Below are 22,391 nucleotides of genomic sequence, written 5' to 3'. Positions count from 1 at the left end.
GGCTCCTGGCACTCAGCAGATGGACTGGCTCCTGGCACTCAGCAGACAGCCTTGCTCCTGGCACTCCACATAAAGCCTGGCTCCTATCAGACAGCCTGGCTCCTGGCACTCAGCAGACAGCCTTGCTCCTGGCACTCTGCAAACAGCCTGGCTCCTATCAGACAGTCTGGCTCCTGGCACTCAGCAGACAGCCTTGCTCCTGGCACTCCGCATACAGCGTGGCTCCTATCAGACAGCCTGGCTCCTGGCACTCAGCAGATGGACGGGCTCCTGGCACTCAGCAGACAGCCTTTCTCCTGGCACTCCACATAAAGCCTGGCTCCTATCAGACAGCCTGGCTCCTGGCACTCAGCAGACAGCCTGGCTCCTGGCACTTAGCAGACAGCCTGGAACTCAGCAGGCAGCCTGGCTCCTGGCACTCAGCAGACAGCCTGGCTCCTGGCACTCATCAAACAGCCTGGCTCCTGGCACTCAGCAGACAGCCTGGCTCCTGGCATTCAGCAGACAACTTGGATCCTGGAACTCAGCAGGCAGCTCTCACAGGATAGTACTTTGTGAGCAAAGAGCAGAGAGAAGATGATCAGGACAAGGTTTTCTGTCACATGTCCTCACACGCCACAATCTAGGGGCACCATCAGTCTGCCTGGCTTACCCAGCAGCCCCCCAAAGGTGATGGCGGGAGACAGCGCTGCGAAGTAGATGAAGCACACAGCTGCTAGGCACTGGCTGTTCAGGGCGTCTGTGATGTCACTCAGGTATTTCGGATATCGTCGCCTGATGTCCTTCACCAGACCCCCAAAGATGATGCCCGTTCGCTTGAGAGGGTCCCCTTCAGCCTCGCGCTCCTCCTCTTCCTCGGCCTTCACTGTGGACGTCTCTGGGGGGGAGAATGGAGGGGGCGCAGCTCGTTTAGTATCCCTCATCAGCAGGTCACTGGATAGACAAGTGCTCATCCAAGGTGTTATTCAGCATTCACAGGAATTTGCCACATTTACCAGATAATCCACCTTTTGTATAAACATTTGCAAAGTTACCAAAATCAATACAATGGCTCAAATGGAAGTTAAATTGCTCCTCAAAGGGCAGAGTGCCATGCCAGGTGCTCCACTCAAGTTAACTGGTTATCTTTAGATCTTGATTGCTGAGATTAGTCAACTGGAGACGTGAGAATGTTACCCCGACAGTGTAAACATCATCATTTGATGGGGAGGGAGGAGATGTTATTGGCAGCCAGACCCAGCAAGCATTAGCATAGACAATAGGTCTAACTTGCATGTTCAGTTATCAGCCACAGCAATTGGTTTTTGCCAAAGCCAGTCCCTCTTGCTCTATCATTCCTGCTCCTTCGGGGGCCAGGGGCAGCATGAATTGGTGAAATCAAAAAAAGGGGTGCAAGAGTTGTAAAGGGAGAGCTTTTTGATTGCCAATTTACAAGCAGCACATGCAACGACCATGTATGTGTATGTGTGCAGTATTTACCCAGGATCTGTCCTGCCACTTACCAATTCTCACTCACCACAATGCACTCATGCACTCAGTCTCTCACCACGTACCCAGCCATCCCAGCTCACCTAGCCCTCACTCACACTAACTCCATAACGATCCATCCCCACTTATGCATTCACTCTCACCAGCTCACACAATAGCGTCACTGACAGCAACCCTCATGCACACATTGACACCTGCTCACCCAAGAACGTCACTCACAGCGCCCCTCATGCACTCATTGACACTAGCTCACTCAAGACTGTCACTCACAGCAACACTCAGGCACTCATTGACACCAGCTCACCCAAGACCATCACCCACAGCATCACTCATACACTCATTGACAGCAGTTCACTCAAGACTATCAGTCACATAACCACTCAGGCACTCATTGACACCAGCTCAACCAAGACCATCACCCACAGCACCACTCATGCACTCATTGACAGCAGTTCACTCAAGACTATCACTCACATAACCATTAAGGGAATCATTGACACCTGCTCACCCAAGACCGTCGCTCACAGCACCACTCATGCACTCATTGACACCAGCTCACTCAAGACTGTCACTCACATCACCACTCAGGCACTCATTGATACCTGCTCACCCAAGACCATCACCCACAGCATCACTCATGCACTCATTGACAGCAGTTCACTCAAGACTATCACTCACATAACCACTCAGGCACTCATTGACACCAGCTCAACCAAGACCGCCACTCACAGCGCTACTCATGCACTCATTCTCACAGCCCCTGGCCCAAGACTCTCACTCATACATTGGTAGTTCTTACTTGAGTCTCACTCTTGCACTCACATCTTTACACTCAAGCATTCACTGTCTCACTGTGAAGATTTTTGTATAGTTCATATTCTGTGCTTTATTAACAAAGTGTAGAATGGGGGTTAACTCTTGAATTTACATGTGCCCACTGGCATTTTGCTATTGCACTTAAAACATATTTCCTGTGACATATAGAGGTCTGTTGTCCTGGCTCTTGTTAACTTGGCCTCAGTTGAGGCCTGGATGCCATCGTGTTTACAATGGATGTCTCCTCTGTATGTAGACTCTTCATTATTTCTGCAGCACACAGTTAAGCAGACTCATGTTTGTTTATTTCTATTGACGCTGTTCTTGTTGTTTTTGATGAAAACTTCCAATCACATACACAGTTTGCATTTTCCAATCCCCTTGCACATTAATAATGGTTTGCTGTTGTTCATGTAACTAGTTTGTCCTGCCACCTCCAGATGACGCCCGCATAGAGCGGGAAGAATCAATATTCATGCAGTGGGATGGTGCTTCGATGCTAAGGCGATGCGATGTTTTATGGAGCTGTCCTCTGATTTGCTGAAAAAATAATTCTTTAGCTCACACGATAATGATTTTAAAGAACTAATGATTTTCTGTGAAAGAGAATTGCATATAAACCCCTGATTAGGGGATGGACCAGAACTTTGCTGAGGACTCTCTGAGGCTACCAAGGATGCTGCCCCATTTCTTAATGTTTCTGCTGCTCATTTTGGGACTTTACTTTTTTCCTGATCTGCATATTATTCTGTAACGCCCTCTTCCAAGAGACTTCATGGCATTGACTTCATGCATTTGCATCAATGATCTCTGTACCACACGTTTTTGAATTTTGTAATATTTCCTTTAAATGTATTCCTGATCTAGAACTCAATCATTCCGTCGGTCCGTCCTTTTTGACTGTATTTTTGATGTCTTGTACGGTGCCTTATCTCTGGGACACATTGACTCATGAAACTGAGGTTTAGCGCTGCCTCCGATCTACGAATCTGTGAGCGAGTCGTTGAGGTAATGTTTTGGGGTGTGCAAATTCAGAGGTTGCCCGCACCCACAAATCTGTGATAGCAGAGGATGGCCTCCTTTCTGCTGTAGGGACCTCTTAGTGGATTTTCAAGAGTGGATTTTCTTGCTGGATTACTTGCTGAGCTCCTGAACTGTAGTGCTTTTCCTGAACAAAAAGGATTTGAAGTATGAGTAGGGCAGAATGATTCTTGTGTTTCAGAGTATTGTGGTGTTTTATTGTGGTTTGTGTTGCAGAATAGATTGTTTTGCTGCATGTGAGGTTTTTGTTTATGCAATGTTGACTTTTTGTTCAATTGGTGGCTCAATGACTGTGTTTTTGATGTATTTGTCTTATTTGTGATTTCTATTGAAGAAATTTTGGTCTTATTATCGGTTGGTTTTCTATTCAGATTCGTTGGAATCAAAGTTCTTGAGATGATTCAAGAGTTCAGTTGTTCCAAGTTCTTACTAAAGAGGATCTGGATTTGCCTCTTGCTTTAAGACTTGCTGTCAAGGAAGAGGTATCCGATTTCACAGGTAAAGAGTGAAGGTTGATAAAAAGTGCCCAATCTGTCGGGATCAATGTCAAACCCAATTCAGTCTTCCCTCGAATCAGGCACTTCACACTTTCGAAACAAACAGAGGAGGGAATGAAGCCCGTTATAGGACAAATAATATAACGAGGCATTCTGCAAGAGATGCTTGGTCATCCTTTCAACTCTTCGATAATGGCCATCAAAAAACTGAGTGTTCAGTGGAGAATTGTTCACGACCAAAAGAGAATAAATAAAACAGAGATGCCATGTTGTCCAGTGGTATCAAATTCTGCATTAATATTAGTCCAGATTCATTAAGATGCAGAACGGTATACAGTCATTGACGTATGCTAAGCATTCTTCTCCATTCCTCTGCATGAAGAGTCAATATCTTTTTGCATTCCACATCCCCAAAAAGTATTTGTTCGGTGCCAAATTCCACAGGGGTATACAAAAAATCCTTTAATGTTTAGTCAGATTCTAAAGAAGGATTTAGAGAACTTACAGTTGTCATGTAACTGAGTCCAGATGCAATATAGCTCAAAAGACCAAGTTTCTGGAATTCAGAAGATGGGTCTTACAACTACCCAAAGGGAGGTGAGGATGTTCCTGGGAATTGCTAACTTCTGTCGTCAGAGGATTCCAAACTTTTCCATGACTGCGAAGCCTTTCATAAAGATACCTCACAGTGACATCAATAATCTTGTACCATTTGATGATGAGTGTACAAACGTCTTCCAGGATTTAAGAGATTAATTATGTAATGCACTGGCGGTCAGACTGCCTGATTAGGATGAAGAATTCTATGTTTTCTGTCATGAAAAAGGCAGGTGTCCTCTGTCCATGTTATCCAAAAACATTGGGGATCATGTGACTAGTTTTGTACTTATCGACTGTGTTGGATCCAGTAGCCGTAACTCTTCCTGGTTGCCTGTAAGCCGTCGCAGCTCTTTGCATTGCCATTCAACAAAGGGAATGGATTGTGATGGGACACACACTAGTTGTTTATGTTCCTCATTTCGTTGACATCTTGTTGACCCATAATAGGACTCAGCACATGACAAACAGTCACCTGACTAGGGATGACCAAGTCATATTGGCATCTAAAAACAACTCTATCAGAAGATGTCATTTTCTGAATAATGCAACGCTGCTTCCTGTCTCAGACAGCAAAGAAGACCGGGGTAGAATGATGGGTACAAACATGATGATAATAAAGATCCGGAACATGAATGTGTGAATGTCACAGAATTGTGCACTAAAACAAGACCAGACATCAAAGAAATTCCTCTCGAAATGGCTGATCTGATTATGTTTGTAGATGCCTCTTGCTTAAGGTATCATTATGGAGCATTAAAAGATACCTATGCAGTCAGTTTCATTTCAGAGATTGTTGAGGCATCATATCTGCATAATATACGTTCAGCACAAGTGGCACAAATTGCACTGGTAAGAGCTTGTTGCCTTGCAAGTACTCTGAATGTGACGATTCATACAGGCAGCCACTTTGGTTTTGGAGTGGTCCATGATTTAGGGCATTTGTGGTGATAACGCGGGTGTATGACATCCTCTTGTGCACCCATCAGGAATGGATCCTATATTCTTGATTTGTTGGGAGCTTGCAGCTGTCCAGTGTGCTGCACACTAGGCTGGCAATGATTTGGGTACGCCAGGTAACAAATATGCTGCCAGGTGGCAAAATACTGCACACTTGAGAATAAAACTGTGAGAATAAATAAGCAGACTGCAATGCAAGAAACAGATCTAAAGAAATCACAAAATGTAAATTGTTTCTTGTTAAATCCAATGCATTTCAGCACTGCTCGGCTGGCCCGCCTGGAGGAAGGGGGGGTGGGCCGAGCTATTTGCAAGCACCGGTTTTGGCCGATTTTGGTACAGGGGGCCGATATTGCCACCCACAAACAAAAACGGTCCCCCAGGGGCCCAAAACCGGCACCCACCCGCTATGGCCAGGCCGGCACTGCTTGCATCTGTGTCTGACGAGAAGGAAGAAGAGCCAGATACAGAGACCTACATTCCAATAAAATGTTGCCTTCCCACAATGTAGAAGAAGAGTCACCTTTTACTTTTGCAAGTCTGAATAGTCTTGAAATTTCGAAAATCCAATCAGTGGAATCAAATATATGCAAGTTTAAAGATTTGATTGCAATTAGCACCACAAAGTACATAGCATCAACTGTGGATATCTGGTTGCACTGGACCGGGAGAAAGTCACACGTTCTTGTTGACCACGATGGAGCGTGGGCCGGCTACAGGGAACCAGTTCGGCCTGCTGAACAAGAGTACCTTAAATCCTGGTTGCAGAGCATTGCGAGGTCCCACACCAAGGGTGAAACACACAGCTGAGGCGATGTATCAGTTCAGAGGAGCTGTGAACTGGTGATGCAAATTCATCGTCGAGGATTCCGTTGCCGAGGGCATGCCATGAAAAGTCCGGCATCGAGGATGGATCGCGCAGCCAAGGCGATGCGTCAGTTCTGAGGAACTGCGTGGCTGTGATGTAAGAATCTGCGTCATCATCAAGGCTGCTATTGACGAGAGGTTTGAAATGTGAGGGTCTGTGTGGGGGATGTGTAGGGCAGCAGTGGTCCTGAGGGGGGCTGCGAGGTCGATGTGGAGTCCTTGCACAGAGAGAATCTGCATAGCAGAGGCAATGTATTGGTTCTGCTTGGAGTTGCGCCACACAGCAGAGGAAATGCGTCACTTCTGCTGGATCCACAGATGGGATGGCAGAGCACCTTCAGGCCAACTTGCGAAGGTCCAGGACTGGTGTAGCCCTCCTTGGCAGGATAGGGCTCACAACTGCAGAGTTCAGGTGCTGGTTACAAGAGACTAGCCCTTGGAGCCCCTCTGGTGGTCCTGGGTACAGGCTGCATGTTCATCCTGGCTGGGAGGCAGAAGGTCAGCACAGCAGGCAGCAGTTCTTCTGGAGCGGCAGTCCAGCAGAGGGACAGTCCTCTCACCAACACAGCAGTCCTTCTTCCTGGCATTGCCGGGCATAGCCACAGGCTTTACAAATTCTGACACATTTTAAAAGCATACAGCATTGACAAAGCTACTAGCGGATACCGCCATGGAGCAGGAGAGAGGCCCAAGAAAGTGAAGTGAGAAAACATCCAGGACATCACGACGTCTGAACAGTGGGAAGGGAGAGACTGGGTGTGTGAAGGGGAGCAAGGGAGAGAATGTGAGTGCACTCGGAAGAGCAGGCCATGACCTCCCATGTGTTAAACGACAGTAAGAAAATGTTGCACCATGACGTCAGCAGCAGAAGGATACACCTTATCCCGATTTAAACAAATGTATAAAGGCTAGGCCCCAGGGGTGGGACAAATACAGAGGGGGAGGAAAGCCACCCAATAAAGAGCAAGGACGTGAGATCGACAAGCAAACCATCCAAACCTAACCACGGTCTGATACAATGCTGTCTATGCCAGAGAGCTTTAGCTGCATGTAATAAGACAAGAACAAGTGAATACGAAGGAGCAGTTTTACAAGCCCCTTGCAGCACTTTTGAGCCGCCGTTGCGTCACTTTTGTGACGCAGCGGCGGCGTAAAAAATGCATCCAATTTACAATGTGAGGTGTCTAGGGAGATGCGTCACCTTGTAAAGCCCTGCGTCACATTATACCTGCATCAGGTATAATGCATGCAGGATGGCCATTTCCCACGCAGGAAAGCCTCGCAGAAGTGACTCAATAAAATCTGCAAGATTTCACTGTGCCACATCTAGGACTACACTGTGTCAAAACCCTACGCCTGCTTCAAGCAGGTGTAAGGAGTGACGCAGTGTTTTGAGAATCGGCCTTCCCGTGCATTGCTGGAGTTGCATAGTGCTTGTGACACAACTCCAGCAATGGGTAAGTTTTGCGCGGACAGATGCATCAGAATTTCGGAAGCATCTGTGAATCTGTGCGCCATGGTACACCGTATTATAAATTACGGTTATCTAAAGCCGCTTCTTCTCAATACCAGCTCCTTAAAAAAACATGATTTGTATATTTTTGACTTGCTGCTAGAATCAAATCCTCATATAATGTTTTTAACAGAAACATGACTCAATGAATGCTCCAATCCTGCGAGCGCTATTTCCGCTGGATACCAGTTCATAAGGAGGGATCATGCAGTGGGTAAGGGTGGCGGCGTCGCAATTATTTTTAAAAAGGGCACTGCCTGCGCTATAGTCCCCACAGAAGAATTAGACGGGGCTGAATGCCTCGGATTTCATTCTGGTCTCTCTGCACATTAATCCTTGGCCCGCCTCCCTGGCCCTGCCGGGAAGTTCCTCGAGTCTATTAGTGACTCAATTTCACCCCTTGTCTCCAAATACAAGCACTGCTTGGCTCTAGGTGACTTTAATATCCATATGGACAAACCAGCAGAACAGGAGTCCATCATGCTGCGGGAGTCATTGGCTATTTTTAATCTGCTCCCTTATGTCCATCATCCTACACATGAGAAGGGACATACATTGGATCAGATTTTCTCCAATGTAGAGATCGAAACAGACATGCCTCTCCCCTAGGATGGTCTGACATCACATTTTAGGCTTTAGAGTATGTAAAGGGATGAGTTGCCTTGAATCCTATGCGAAGCTTCGTCCCACCACTTCCAGACCTTTCCATCAGATCACCCCAGCAGCCCTGAGTGAAGCTCTTAGTCACCATCCGATTTCCCTCAGTGGCAACCTCGAGAGTGATGTACTCTGCCTGGAGAATTGTCTACACTCCTCGTAGCTTGCACCTCTTGCCTCTCGCCCAGCTAAATCCGATAGTGCTTCAGCCCTATGGTTTACGAAAGCTTTCAGGGAGAGCAAATGTGCCTGTAAACGACTGGCGAGGGCATAGCAGAATTTTTTTTATCCTGAAGATAAAGAAATTTACAAACATGCCCTTAAGGTCCACTACAGTAAAATTCGTGAGGAAAAGAAAACATTCTCATCTAAAATTGAGACAACGGGGAATAAAAGTAAAGAAATCTTTAAAATAGTGAAAGACTTTCCACCCAGAGGGCAGCCGACAGATCTTTTACTCCCACCTGTGAATGGACAAGTCATCTTGCCTCATATTTTTACGATAAAATCAAAACCATTCAAGATTCCTTTGAGGATTCCACCCTGGCCATAGGCGTGAACATAGGCCCTCGCCCTTCCGTCCCCCGGGACAGGACCAGCTCTCACACAGTTTCGCCCTATTCTGGCTCTCCCTCTGACCCCTGTCCAGCTGTCATCTGTAGCAGCGATCATTAATCCAACCGCCAACATGATCCCCAATGCCCCGCTGAATAATGGCCAGGTGCCGGCAGTTGGAAAAATGCAAAAATTCTCCTACTATTAAAAAAAACATCTGCAGACCTCTTGGTGGCATCGAACTATAGGCCAATATCACTAGTGCCTTTTTTCTCCAAAGTCCTTGAGAAATATGTGAATAGAGTTACCACAGAATACGTGGAAACTAACCATTTGCTCCATCACAGCCAGTCCGGTTTTAGAACTAATTTTAGCACAGAGACGGCCTTGCTTGAAATCTCTGAGGTGATTAAGGAGAAACTAGATAAAGGAGGCACAGCAGTGCTGATAGTGCTGGACCTCTCCACGGCTTTTGACACCGTACCCCATGACCGGCTCCTGCAGAGACTTCAGGAGCGCAGCCTGGGTGGCACAGTACTCTAGTGGTTCTCCTCCTTTCTGGAGGACAGGCATTAAGTGATTTGGTTTCCTCCTTTTGCTGCCCCCATTTCCCCCATGAAGGTGGATGTTCCCAGGGTTCGAGTTTGAGCCCGGCACTTTTTAATTCATATATGGCTCCGCTTGCTCCCTTGGCTGAGTCATACGACACAACAATAATTTCGTACGCTGATGATACTCGACTCTTGTTTCCATGTGACCAGGGTGAGGAATTCAGAGGAGAGGAGATTAACAAGTGCTTGTCAGGGGTGTTCACCTGGCTAAGGCTGAACCAATTAAAGTGCAACCCAGGGAACTCCGAGCTAAACTTCTTCGGTTCTTCATCCTGCGGCGTATGGCGTCAGTGGTGGCCTTTAGACATGTCACCCCCTGTAACATCAGTCAATACAGTTAGGAACCTGGGGGTCAAGCTTGATGACACTCTATCTATGAAAGGTCAGATTCAGAGAATTGACGGGTCCTGCTTTGGCCACACCTAAGAGTGCTAAAGAACGTTCTTCCCTTACTATCGATCACTCACAGGAAGATTGTAGTCCAAGCTCTCATTAGTTCTAGGCTGGATTATGTAAACGTCTTGTACCTCCTGAATCAGCCTCAGGTGGTCCCGAATGCGGCGGCCAGGACGTTTCTCATGTTAGGCGCAGAGCGCGGGTCTCCACTCACATGAAAGCTCTACACATGCTTCCTGCGTGAAAGAGAATTTGCTTCAAAGCTTTGGTCTTGGCTTTTAAAGCTCTACATGATACAGGCATGTATCAAAAGGAGAGTTCGGCACAATATCCTTGGTAGAATCCTGGGGTCTTCCTTTCGGCACCAGGCGATTGACCCCATGTTCTCCCGCGCCCGTATGGGCGGCCGCTCCTTCCAAGTTCAGACTGCCCGTCTGTGGAACTGTCTGCCAGTGTCACTCAGACAGGTGCATGACTCACTTACCTTTAGGAAGCAGCTGAGAACCTGGCTATGTCAACACCAGCCAATGGCCTCCTCCAGCCTTCAGTAATAGAGACAATTCTGCCCTGAGGTCTTTTGGCGCCGGGACAGTCTCTTGAGTAGCTGTGCGCTCTATAAGTACCAATATAACATAACATAACATCGTGGCGCAAGGGTGGCGCAGGCTGACCCACTGAAACTGACGCATCTTTACAGATGCGTCAGTTTCTTGTAAATCTGCCCCTAACTGTATGAATAAAACGAGTTAAAAAGAGAGAGGAAAGAGAGAAATAAAACGTGTATTAGGCATGGTATCACACCCTAAAACTTAACACGAGTGCTACAAAAAAAATATATACACAAGCTGAAAATGAACTCCTTTAGTAATGCAATGCTCAGAAACTAAAATAAGTTGAAAAATGCAGAAAAATTGGAACTAAAAATCCAAAACGCCTATAAAGGAGACCTACCTTGCTCTCTATTTATAACTTAGAAATGTTTTACATTTTTAGGAAACACGATTACGGCGGATTGTGACGCACTCATGGTGTAACGCCTAGAGGTCTTTCTGAGGGCCTCCGGCCGAGCCAGACTCTCGCTGCAGGTCTAAGCTCACCTCGAAGAGCAGCGTATACACCAGCTTCACTCACAGTAGGGTTTAAAATCCTTGTATATGAAATAGGCGGGGCGTCAAGAGAATGTGCATTGATGCTTGTGTTGTGAAGGGCTTAAGAGACCCCCCCAACATGCAGAGGGCCCCAGTGCATGAGAGTTATAAGCAGCACCTAACAGAAGGAAGCAGAGGGTTTTATGAGCACCTGTCACTGAAGCGCCTAGAACCGATTCAAGGTGCGGTGGGCGCGTCATGAGTAGTCCGTGCCCTTCTCCCTACCTTTGGCTTCCGGTAAGATGCCCATCTTCACGGACCTCCGCGTCTCCCGCTCTTTCCGCTTCCGCAGCAGATCCTTCTGGAAGGAAGCGATGGACTTCAGAAGGTCCTTTCCCTCCACCTCGGAGGGCGGGATGACGATGCTGCAGTCCAGGAACTCATTGATGGCGTTCAGCAGGTCCTGGCGGTCATCGGCCATGTAGGCGACCTCGTGGAAGAGCTGGGAGGGAAGGACGCTCAGGTTAGAGAAAGGGTGAGGCTCATGCACAAACACACTTTACACAACGATAGTGCAAGTTAGAATAGAGAGTGAGGCACAAACACACTTTACACAACGATAGTGCAAGTTAGAATAGAGAGTGAGGCACAATCACACTTTACACAATAATAGTGCATGCTAGAATAGAGAGTGAGGCCTAATCACACTTTACACAATGAAAGTGCATGCTAGAACAGAGAGTGAGGCCCAATCACACTTTAAACAATGTTAGTGCAAGCTAGAATAGAGAGTGAGGCACCAACACACTTTACACAATAATAGTGCAAGCTAGAATAGAGAGTGAGGCCCAATCACACTTTACACAATAATAGTGCAAGCTAGAATAGAGAGTGAGGCCCAATCACACTTTACACAATGATAGTGCATGCTAGAATAGAGAGTGAGGCACAAACACACTTTACAAAATGATAGTGCATGCAAGAATAGAGAGTGAGGCACAAACACACTTTACACACTGATAGTGCACGCTCTGTTAGTGGGCGAGGCCCAATCACACTTTACACAATGAAAGTGCATGCTAGAATAGAGAGTGAGGCACAAACACACTTTACACAATGATAGTGCATGCTAGAATAGAGAGTGAGGCCCAATCACACTTTACACAATAATAGTGCAAGCTAGAATAGAGAGTGAGGCACAAACACACTTTACACAATGATGACAGTGCAAGTTAGAATAGAGAGTGAGGCACAATCACACTTTACGCAATGATAGTGCATGCTAGAATAGAGAGTGAGGCACAACCACACTTTACACAATAATAGTGCAAGCTAGAATAGAGAGTGAGGCACCAACACACTTTACACAATAATAGTGCATGCTAGAATAGAGAATAAGGCCCAATCATACTTTACACAATGATAGTGCATGCTAGAATAGAGAGTGAGGCACAAACACACTTTACACAATGATACTGCATGCTAGAATAGAGAGTGAGGCCCAATCACACTTTACACAATGATGATAGTGCAAGGTAGAATAGAGAGTGAGGCACAATCACACTTTACACAATGATGATCGTGCAAGTTAGAATAAAGAGTGAGGCACAATCACACTTTACACAATGATAGTGCATGCTAGAATAGAGAGAGGCACAAACACACTTTACACAATAATAGTGCATGCTAGAATAGAGAGTGAGGCACAATCACACTTTACATAATAATTGTGTTTGCTACAATAGAGAGTGAGGCACAAACACACTTTACACAATAATAGTGCATGCTAGAATAGAGAGTGAGGCACAATCACACTTTACACAATAATAGTGCTTGCTAGAATAGAGAGTGAGGCACAAACACACTTTACACACTGTTAGTGCATGCTCTGTTAGTGGGTGCAGCACAATCACGCTTTACACAATAATAGTGCATGCTAGAATAGAGAGTGAGGCCCAATCACACTTTACACAATAATAGTGCATTCTAGAATACAGAGTGAGGCACAAACACACTTTACACACTGATAGTGCACGCTCTGTTAAAGGGTGAGGCACCATCACACTTTTCGCAATAATTGTGCATGCTAGAATAGAGAGTGAGGCAAAAACACACTTTACACACTGATAGTGCACGCTCTGTTAAAGGGTGAGGCACCATCACACTTTTCGCAATAATTGTGCATGCTAGAATAGAGAGTGAGGCAAAAACACACTTTACACAATAATAGTACATGCTAGAATAGAGAATGAGGCACAATCACATTTTACACAATGATAATGCATGCTAGAATAGAAAGTGAGGTCCAATCACACTTTACACAATAATAATGCATGCCAGAATAGAGAGTGAGGCACAAATGCACTTTACACAATGATAGTGCATGCTAAAATAAAGAGTGAGGTCCAATCACACTTTACACAATAATAGTGCATGCTAGAATAGAGAGTGAGGCACAAATGCACTGTACACAATGATAGTGCATGCTAAAATAGAGAGTGAGGTCCAATCGCACTTTACACAATAATAGTGCTTGCTAGACTAGAGAGTGAGGCACAAACACACTTTAAACACTGATAGTGCATGCTCTCTTAGTGGGTGAGGCACAATCACACTTTACACAATAATAGTGCATGCTAGAATAGAGAGTGAGGTACAAACAAACTTTATACAATGATAGTGCAAGCTATAATAGAGAGTGAGGCACAAACGCACTTTGCACAATGATAGTGGACGCTAGAATAGAGAGTGAGGCACAAACATAATTCACACAATGATAGTGCATGCTAGAATAGAGAGTGAGGCCCAAACACACTTTACACAATGATAGTGCATGCTAGAATAGAGAGTGAGACACAAACACACTTTACACAATAATAGTGCATGCTAAAATAGAGAGTGAGGCACAAACGCACTTTACACAATGATAGTGCATGCTAGAATAGAGAATGAGGAACAAACACACTACACACAATGGCAGTACTAGCTCTGTTAGAGGGGGAGGCACAATCACACAATGATAGTGCACGCTCTGTTAACGGATGAGGCACAAACACACTTTACACAATAATAGTGCATGCTAGAATAGAGTGAGGCCCAATCACACTTTACACAATAATAGTGCATGCTAGAATAGAGAGTGAGGCACAAACACACACAATGATAGTGCATGCTAAAATAGAGAGTGAGGCCCAATCACACTTTACACAATAATAGTGCATGCTAGAATATATTGTGAGGCACAAACGCACTTTACACAATGATACTGCATGCTAGAATAGAGAGCGAGGCACAAACATACTTCACACAATGATAGTGTAAGCTCTGTTAGAGGGTGAGGCACAAACACACTACACAATGATTGTGCACGCTATGTTAGAAGTTGTGGCACAGCGACACATTACACAATTATAGTGCAGTCTAGAGGACGGAGCGAGGCACAAACACACTTTACACATTGATAGTGCAGGCTAGGGTAGAGAGTGACGCACAATCACACTTTACCCAAAGATCATGTAGGCTCGACTAGAGGGTGAGGTACAAACACTTTACTCAAAGATAGTGCATGCTGCAATAACGGGTGAGACGCAAACATACTGTACACAACAATAGTGCAGAATAGAAAAGAAGGTGAGGCACAAACACGTTACACGAAGACATTGTAGACTAGAAAAGAAGGTGAAGCACAGTCACAGTTTACACAACAATTGTGCAGGCTCCACTTGAGAGTGAGGCACAAACACACTTTACACAGAACAAATGTAGGCTAGAATAGGGGGCAAGCCACAAACACACTTTACACATACACATTGCAAGCTTGAATAGAGGATGCGGCACAAACACACTTAACACAAAGATAGTGGAAAGGGCAAGAGAGGAGAGGAAAGGAGAGGGAAGACAAGAGAAGACAAGAGAAGACAAGAGAAGACAAGAGAAGACAAGAGAGGAGAGTATAGGGTAGTGGGCGGGAGAGGAGAGGGGAGTATAGGGTAGTGGGCGGGAGAGGACAGGAGAGGAGAGGGGAAGGAAGGGAGGGAAGGGAAGGGAAAGGAAAGGAAGGGAATGGGAGAAAAGAAGTGGAAAGGAGGGTAGAGGGAAGGAAAGGGGAGGGGAAGGGAGGAGAGAGGAGAGGGGACGCAAGGGAAGGGGAGGAGAGGAGAGGAGAGCAGAAGAGAAGAAAAGAGAGAGGAGAGGAGAGAAGAGAAGAAGTGAGGATAAGAGAGGTGAGGAGAGGTGAGGGTCGAATGAGTGATCCCCACTGGCTGCAGCCTATCTTTCCAAACATGTATTCTACTTTCAACCTTGGTCTCCTCTTGAACAGCATCGCAGACAGGATTCTGCCGCTTCTTCAACCTTTCCCAGACTTTGTTCCAAATGTACCTGCACTCCTATTACCAGGGTTAGCGGAGCTACCTCCAGAAATGTATCCTTCACCTCTGCCACCCAACCCCGGAAGCCCTCCTGACAAGACAATCAATTACCAATCACATATCAGTTGTTAAAAAGACAGTAATATCTACAGAGGGATTTGTTGAACATCTCCATGCATCTTGAGCAGGCCACTCACATCCCCGATTAGACCAGTCCTACAGGTTCTCTACCCTTGATATCGACGAACTAACCAACAGGAAGAGAGCACATTCCCTATTGCCCGGTGCACTTGCCTCAGTGAGAAAAAGAACAACTAGTCGTAACTCCCACCGACCAGCCTGCTAGTCAGGTGAAGAGCAGTTACACTATGCCAGTGACTCTTCAAGAGATTGTTGGGCTAATACAGCTTTTCATGCACACTCATAATCACCGGTCACAGGTTGTCACAGACTATCGGAATTACTTGTTAGAGCTCATGTTCAATCAGAGTCACCTGTAACACCCCCTCATGTACCATCAGACTCAAGTGGTACAGCTCCTTCTGTACAATCAAAATGAGAATCACTGGTTACACCTCCTCATACACAATCAAAATCACCTGGTACAGCTTTCCATGTGCAAGCAGAATCCCCTGATAGTACTGCTTTTCATGCGCAATCAGAATCCCCTGCTAGTACTGCTTTTCATGTGCAATCAGAACCCCCTGCTAGTACTGCTTTTCATGTGCAATCAGAATCACTTGTTAGTACTGCTTTCCAAGTGCAATCAGAATCCCCCGCTAGTGCTGCTTTTCATGCGCAATCAGAATCACCTGCTAGTACTGCTTTTCATGTGCAATCAGAATCACTTGTTAGTACTGCTTTCCATGTGCAATCAGATTCCCCTGCTAGTACTGCTTTTCATGCGCAATCAGAATCACCTGCTTGTTCTGCTTTTCATGCGCAATCAGAATCACCTGCGCAATCAGAATCACCTGCTAGTTCTGCTTTTCATGCGCAATCAGAATCACCTGCTAGTTCTGCTTTTCATGCACAATCAGAATCACCTGCTAGTACTGCTTTTCATGTGCAATCAGAATCAAATGTTAGTACTGCTTTCCATGTGCAATCAGAATCCCCTGCTAGTACTGCTTTTCATGCGCAATCAGAATCACTTGCTCGTTCTGCTTTTCATGCGCAATCAGAATCCCCTGCTAGTACTGCTTTCCATGCGCAATCAGAATCACCTGCTAGTACTGCTTTTTATGCGCAATCAGAATCCCCTGCTAGTACTGCTTTTCATGCGCAATCAGAATCACCTGCTAGTACTGCTTTTCATGCGCAATCAGAATCACTTCTTAGTACTGCTTTCCATGTGCAATCAGATTCACCTGCTAGTACTGCTTTTCATGCGCAATCAGAATCACCTGCTTGTTCTGCTTTTCATGCGCAATCAGAATCACCTGCGTAATCAGAATCCCCTGCTGGTACTGCTTTTTATGCGCAATCAGAATCACCTGCTAGTACTGTTTTTCATGCGCAATCAGAATCACTTGTTAGTACTGCTTTCCATGTGCAATCAGAATTCCATGCTAGTACTGCTTTTCATGCGCAATCAGAATCACCTGCTTGTTCTGCTTTTCATGCGCAATCTGAATCACCTGCGCAATCTGAATCACCTGTTAGTTCTGCTTTTCATGCGCAATCAGAATCACATGCTAGTTCTGCTTTTCATGCCCAATCAGAATCACCTGCTAGTTCTGCTCTTCATGCCCCATCAGAATCACTTGTTAATACTGCTTTTCATGTGCAATCAGAATCACTTGTTAGTACTGCTTTTCATGTGCAATCAGAATCACCTGCTAGTTCTCCTTTTCATGTGCATTCAGAATCACTTGTTAATACTGCTTTTCATGTGCAATCAGAATCACCTGCTAGTTCTGCTTTTGATGTGCAATCAGAATCACCTGCTAGTTCTGCTTTTCATGCACAATCAAAATCATGTGTTAGTACTGCTTTTCATGCGCAATCAGAATTCCCTGCTAGTTCTGCTTTTCATGTGCAATCAGAATCACCTGCTAGTTCTGCCTTTCGTGTGCAATCAGAATCACCTGCTAGTTCTGCTTTTCATGTGCAATCAGAATCACCTGCTAGTTCTGCTTTTCATGCGCAATCAGAATCACATGTTAGTACTGCTTTTCATGCGCAATCAGAATCACCTGCTGGTTCTGCTTTTCATGCGCAATCAGAATCCCCTGCTAGCTCTGATTTTCATACTCAATCAGAATCCCCTGCTAGTACTGCTTTTGATGCGCAATCAGAATCACCTGCTGGTACTGCTTTTCATGCGCAATCAGAATCACATGCTAGTTCTGCTTTTCATGCCCAATCAGAATCACCTGCTAGTTCTGCTCTTCATGCCCCACCAGAATCACTTGTTAATACTGCTTTTCATGTGCAATCAGAATCACTTGTTAGTACTGCTTTTCATGTGCAATCAGAATCACCTGCTAGTTCTCCTTTTCATGTGCATTCAGAATCACTTGTTAATACTGCTTTTCATGTGCAATCAGAATCACCTGCTAGTTCTGCTTTTGATGTGCAATCAGAATCACCTGCTAGTTCTGCTTGTCATGCGCAATCAGAATCACCTGCTAGTTCTGCTTTTCATGCGCAATAAGAATTCCCTGCTAGTATTGCTTTTCATGTGCAATCGCAATCACTTGTTAGTACTGCTTTTCATGCGCAATCAGAATCACCTGCTAGTTCTGCTTTTCATGTGTAATCAGATTCACCTGCTATTTCTGCTTTTCATGCGCAATCAGAATCACGTGTTAGTACTGCTTTTCATGCACAATCAGAATCCCCTGCTGGTTCTGCTTTTCATGCGCAATCAGAATCACTTGTTAGTGCTGCTTTTCATGCGCAATCACAATCACCTGCTAGTTCTGCTTTTCATGTACAATCACAATCACCTGCTAGTTCTGCTGTTCATGTACAATCACAATCACCTGCTAGTTCTGCTTTTCATGTACAATCAGAATCACCTGTTAGTTCTGCTTTTAATGTACAATCACAATCACAATCACCTGCTAGTTCTGCTTTTCATGTACAATCAGAATCACCTGTTAGTTCTGCTTTTCATGTACAATCACAATCACAATCACCTGCTAGTTCTGCTTTTCATGTACAATCACAATCACCTGCTAGTTCTGCTTTTCATGTACAATCACATGCTAGTTCTGCTTTTCATGTTCAATCACAATCACAATCACCATCACCATCACCTGCTAGTTCTGCTTTTCATGTACAATCACAATCACAATCACCTGCTAGTTCTGCTTTTCATGTACAATCAGAATCACGTGTTAGTACTGCTTTTCATGTACAATCAGAATCACGTGTTAGTACTGCTTTTCATGTACAATCAGAATCACGTGTTAGTACTGCTTTTCATGTACAATCACAATCACTTGCTAGTTCTGTTTTTCATGTACAATCACAATCAGAATCACCTGCTAGTTCTGCTTTTCATGTACAATCACAATCACCTGATAGTTCTGCTTTTTATGTACAATCACAATCACCTGCTAGCTCTGCTTTTTCATGTACAATCACAATCACCTGCTAGTTCTGCTTTTTATGTACAATCACAATCAGAATCCCCTGCTAGTTCTGCTTTTCATGTACAATCACAATCACCTGCTAGTTCTGCTTTTCATGTGCAATTAGAATCATCTGGTGCAGGTTCTCATGCACAATCAGAAACTCAGAATCACCCGGTAAAGCATACCAAGTTCAATCAGAAACAACCAGTAGATTCTGATGTATATAACTACTGATTGGGTACAGCTCCTTATGTACATTCAAAATCATCAGGTATGGCTTATAATGTACACTTAGAATGACTGGTTCCACCTTGTATTGTACAATCAGAATCACCGGGTGCTGCGTCTCCTGGACAGTTCAGCATATGGTTGGAATTGTACAATCTGTTTTAGACAAGGTCAAGATAGCTCCAGAACAGAGGGACCAAAAAGAATTCGAAGAACTTCGTGTAAAGGCTCCTTTAGTTCACAGAAATGGACTTCATGTTACTCCACAGGCTTTCATTGTTCCTACAAAATAATGGCAAATGGATGTAATGAAGATGGGTCCTGATTCAGTAAAGTCTGGTCTCAATTTATGTCTGACATTTGTTTGTGGCCAACGGTTGGATCGATGTTCAGCAATATGCCGTGCTTGGCCTATTGCTCCTCTACATAAATCTTTTTATGTTCAAAAGCCATTTGGATATTTCCAACCGTTAAATGTGGCTCCTGAACCTTGGCAACCAATCTCTACGGCCTTTATATTGCATCTTGCATCTTCAGAAGGATGGTGTGTCAGAATGGCTACAGAGGTTCAAAGATGGCCCATGTTACTCTTTGCCCAGCTTACCAACAACTGAAGAATTGGCCCAACGTGCCTTCAATTGTATGTTTGACTTCAGGGGTTGCCTCATGTGATCAATTCTGATAGAGGTACTGAAGATGTTTAATGCTTTTTGAGAACCTTGTGCAAGGCATCCAGTGTTGAACAAGCTCTTTCTTTCAGTTACTATTCTCAGTCAAATAGGCAAGCTGAGTGAACAAATCAAACTCTAGAGAAATGTTCATGCTGTTGCTGTAATGCTACTATAGATAACTAAGCCAATTGCGTAATTCACTTATAACAATACAGCTCAAAGTGCTATTAAGGTTTCACCTGTTTTGTAAATGCAAGGATTTCATCCAAAAATGTTTCCATCCTTTGGTTTCAGCGATTGCTGATTATTTTTCCTTTATAAAAGCAAATACCACCTGTTTGCCACAGTTTGTTCATTGAAAGGTCAGAATGTATAAATATACTTATAAATCAAGAAACCACTGTTTATTTTGTTCCTTAAGAGAAGTCTGTTTATCTTCTTGTTTTCCGCCGGCCCATACTTTGCCAGTCAGGTTTTGATTGCAGTATTTTGGTCCATTTGTGATAACTCATCAGATCAGTCCTGTGCCCTTGGGCGGAAGTTGCTTCATACTTGGAAGACTCCCCTCGTGTTTCATTTATCACAATTGAAGCCACGTCAAGGTCAAATTCAATTCTGGATCCACTAGAAAGATGAGTGAGTGCTCTGAGGAAGATGCTTCCTCAGCCCATACTCCTGTTCTTTTGTTTGCTATACTTTTGATATCACCCAATAGGCCCGGAGCTCCTGGAGGGGGTAGTATGGCTGTACCTATGCTGGGATTGGAGTTGAGAGATGCCGTACTCTGTGCGTAGCTGAGCACCCTTGCTGCTGCGACTGCCTTGGTGTCTTTGCAATCACAGCTGCCCAGAGAGATCTTCTGCAAGCTGTTTGCAGTACAGAGCGAGAATGGCAGCAGTGGAATAATGAATGGGACTATGCAATATGTCAGCTCCTCTTAGCAAACAACTGATGAAGGATGAAGGATATATCGCAATGCAATTGTTCCCATAGTTTCCATAGCGTTCGTCATCACCTTGCTACCATTATTGTCTGCAATATTTGATCTTTCGGCTGAACCCTTCTACTGGATTCTACTTCTGGAATCTGGCCTGGCTTTTTTCTCCTTCCTGCTCCTCGGGCGGAGATGGGGGCCTTTTTCATTCCCTTTATAAATAATCTCCATCGCTAATCAATATTCATACCATTTCCAAAGAGGTCCTTTGTCCCCTTTGTGGTGTTTTTCCTCCTATTTAGGACCCTCTTACAGGCATATAAAATGTTTCATGTATACTGGTCTGTGTAGGGTAGCATTCTGTGAATTGGGAGACATTGCAGTTTCCTTGTGCAATATAGAAGACGACTCAAAAGACTGTTGAAGTTTCCAGTCCTTGACACTCATTTACAATCAGAATCACCCGGTACAGCTCCTTGTGTACAATCAGAAGCAACTGGTACAGCTCCTTGTGTGCAATCAGAACCACATGGCACAGCTAACTGTGTACAATCAAAATTACGTGGTACAGCTCCTTGTGGACAATCAGAATCACCCGGTACAGCTCCTTGTGTACAATCAGAATCAGCAGGTACAGCTCATATACAATCAGAATCACCCGGTACAGCTCCTTGTGTACAATCAGAATCAACTGGTACAGTTCCTTGTGTGCAATCAGAACCACATGGCACAGCTAACTGTGTACAATCAGAATTACGTGGTACAGCTCCTTGTGTACAATCGGAATGACTTGGTACAGCTCCTTGTGTACCATTGGAATCACCCGCTACACCTCGTTATGTACAATCAGAATCACCTGGTACTGCTGCTCATAAGCCATCATAATCACTTGCTATAGCTCCTTGTGCAAAATCAGAACCACCTGCTAAAGCTCCTCACAAGAAATCTTATTCAATTGCTACAGATCCTTGTGTACAATGAGAATCACCAGCTGCAGCTCCTTGTGTACAATCAGAATCACCTGGTACAGATCCTTGTGTCCAATCAGAATCACCTGGTACTTCTCCTTCTCTGCAATCAGAATCAATTGCTGTAGCTTCTTGTGTACAATCAAAATGCACTACCTACAGTTCCTTGGTCACAACCAGAATCACCTGCTAACAAGAAATCATAATAACTTGGTACAGATCCATGTGCACAGTCAGAATCGCCTGGCACAGCTCCTCATAAGAGATCATAATCACTTGGTACAGCTCCTAGTGTACAACTAAAACCACATGCCACAGCTAACTATGTACAATCAGAATTACCTGGTACCGCACCTTGAGTACAATCGGAATCACCTGCTACAACTCGCTCCGTACAATCAGAATCGCAGAACTAGCAGGTGATTCAGATTGCGCATGAAAAGCAGTACTAGCAGGGGATTCTGATTGCTCATGAAGCAGTACTAGCAGGGAATTCTAATTGCACATGAAAAGCAGTACTAACAGGGGATTCAGATTGCACATGGAA

The 22,391-nt window shown here is 44.8% G+C and overlaps 1 protein-coding gene across 3 annotated transcripts in view; it reads right to left on the bottom strand.

Annotated features, from left to right (window-relative positions):
• The window catches only part of SLC4A3 (solute carrier family 4 member 3), a 696,397-nt gene that overhangs the window by 231,867 nt on the left and 442,139 nt on the right, over nt 1-22,391 (bottom strand). For all 3 annotated transcript variants that reach the window (XM_085650187.1, XM_085650189.1, XM_085650188.1), the window contains 2 exons: nt 11,372-11,588; nt 653-877 (listed from right to left, as the gene is read on the bottom strand). In XM_085650187.1, the coding sequence (XP_085506313.1) occupies nt 653-877; nt 11,372-11,588 (442 nt within the window). The remainder of the gene's footprint in view (nt 1-652; nt 878-11,371; nt 11,589-22,391) is intronic.

This window comes from Triturus cristatus, chromosome 3_2 (genome assembly GCF_964204655.1).
Source record: "Triturus cristatus chromosome 3_2, aTriCri1.1, whole genome shotgun sequence".
In the NCBI taxonomy this organism is placed as follows: Eukaryota; Metazoa; Chordata; class Amphibia; order Caudata; family Salamandridae; genus Triturus; species Triturus cristatus.
This window is presented reverse-complemented; position numbering and strand designations above follow the sequence as displayed.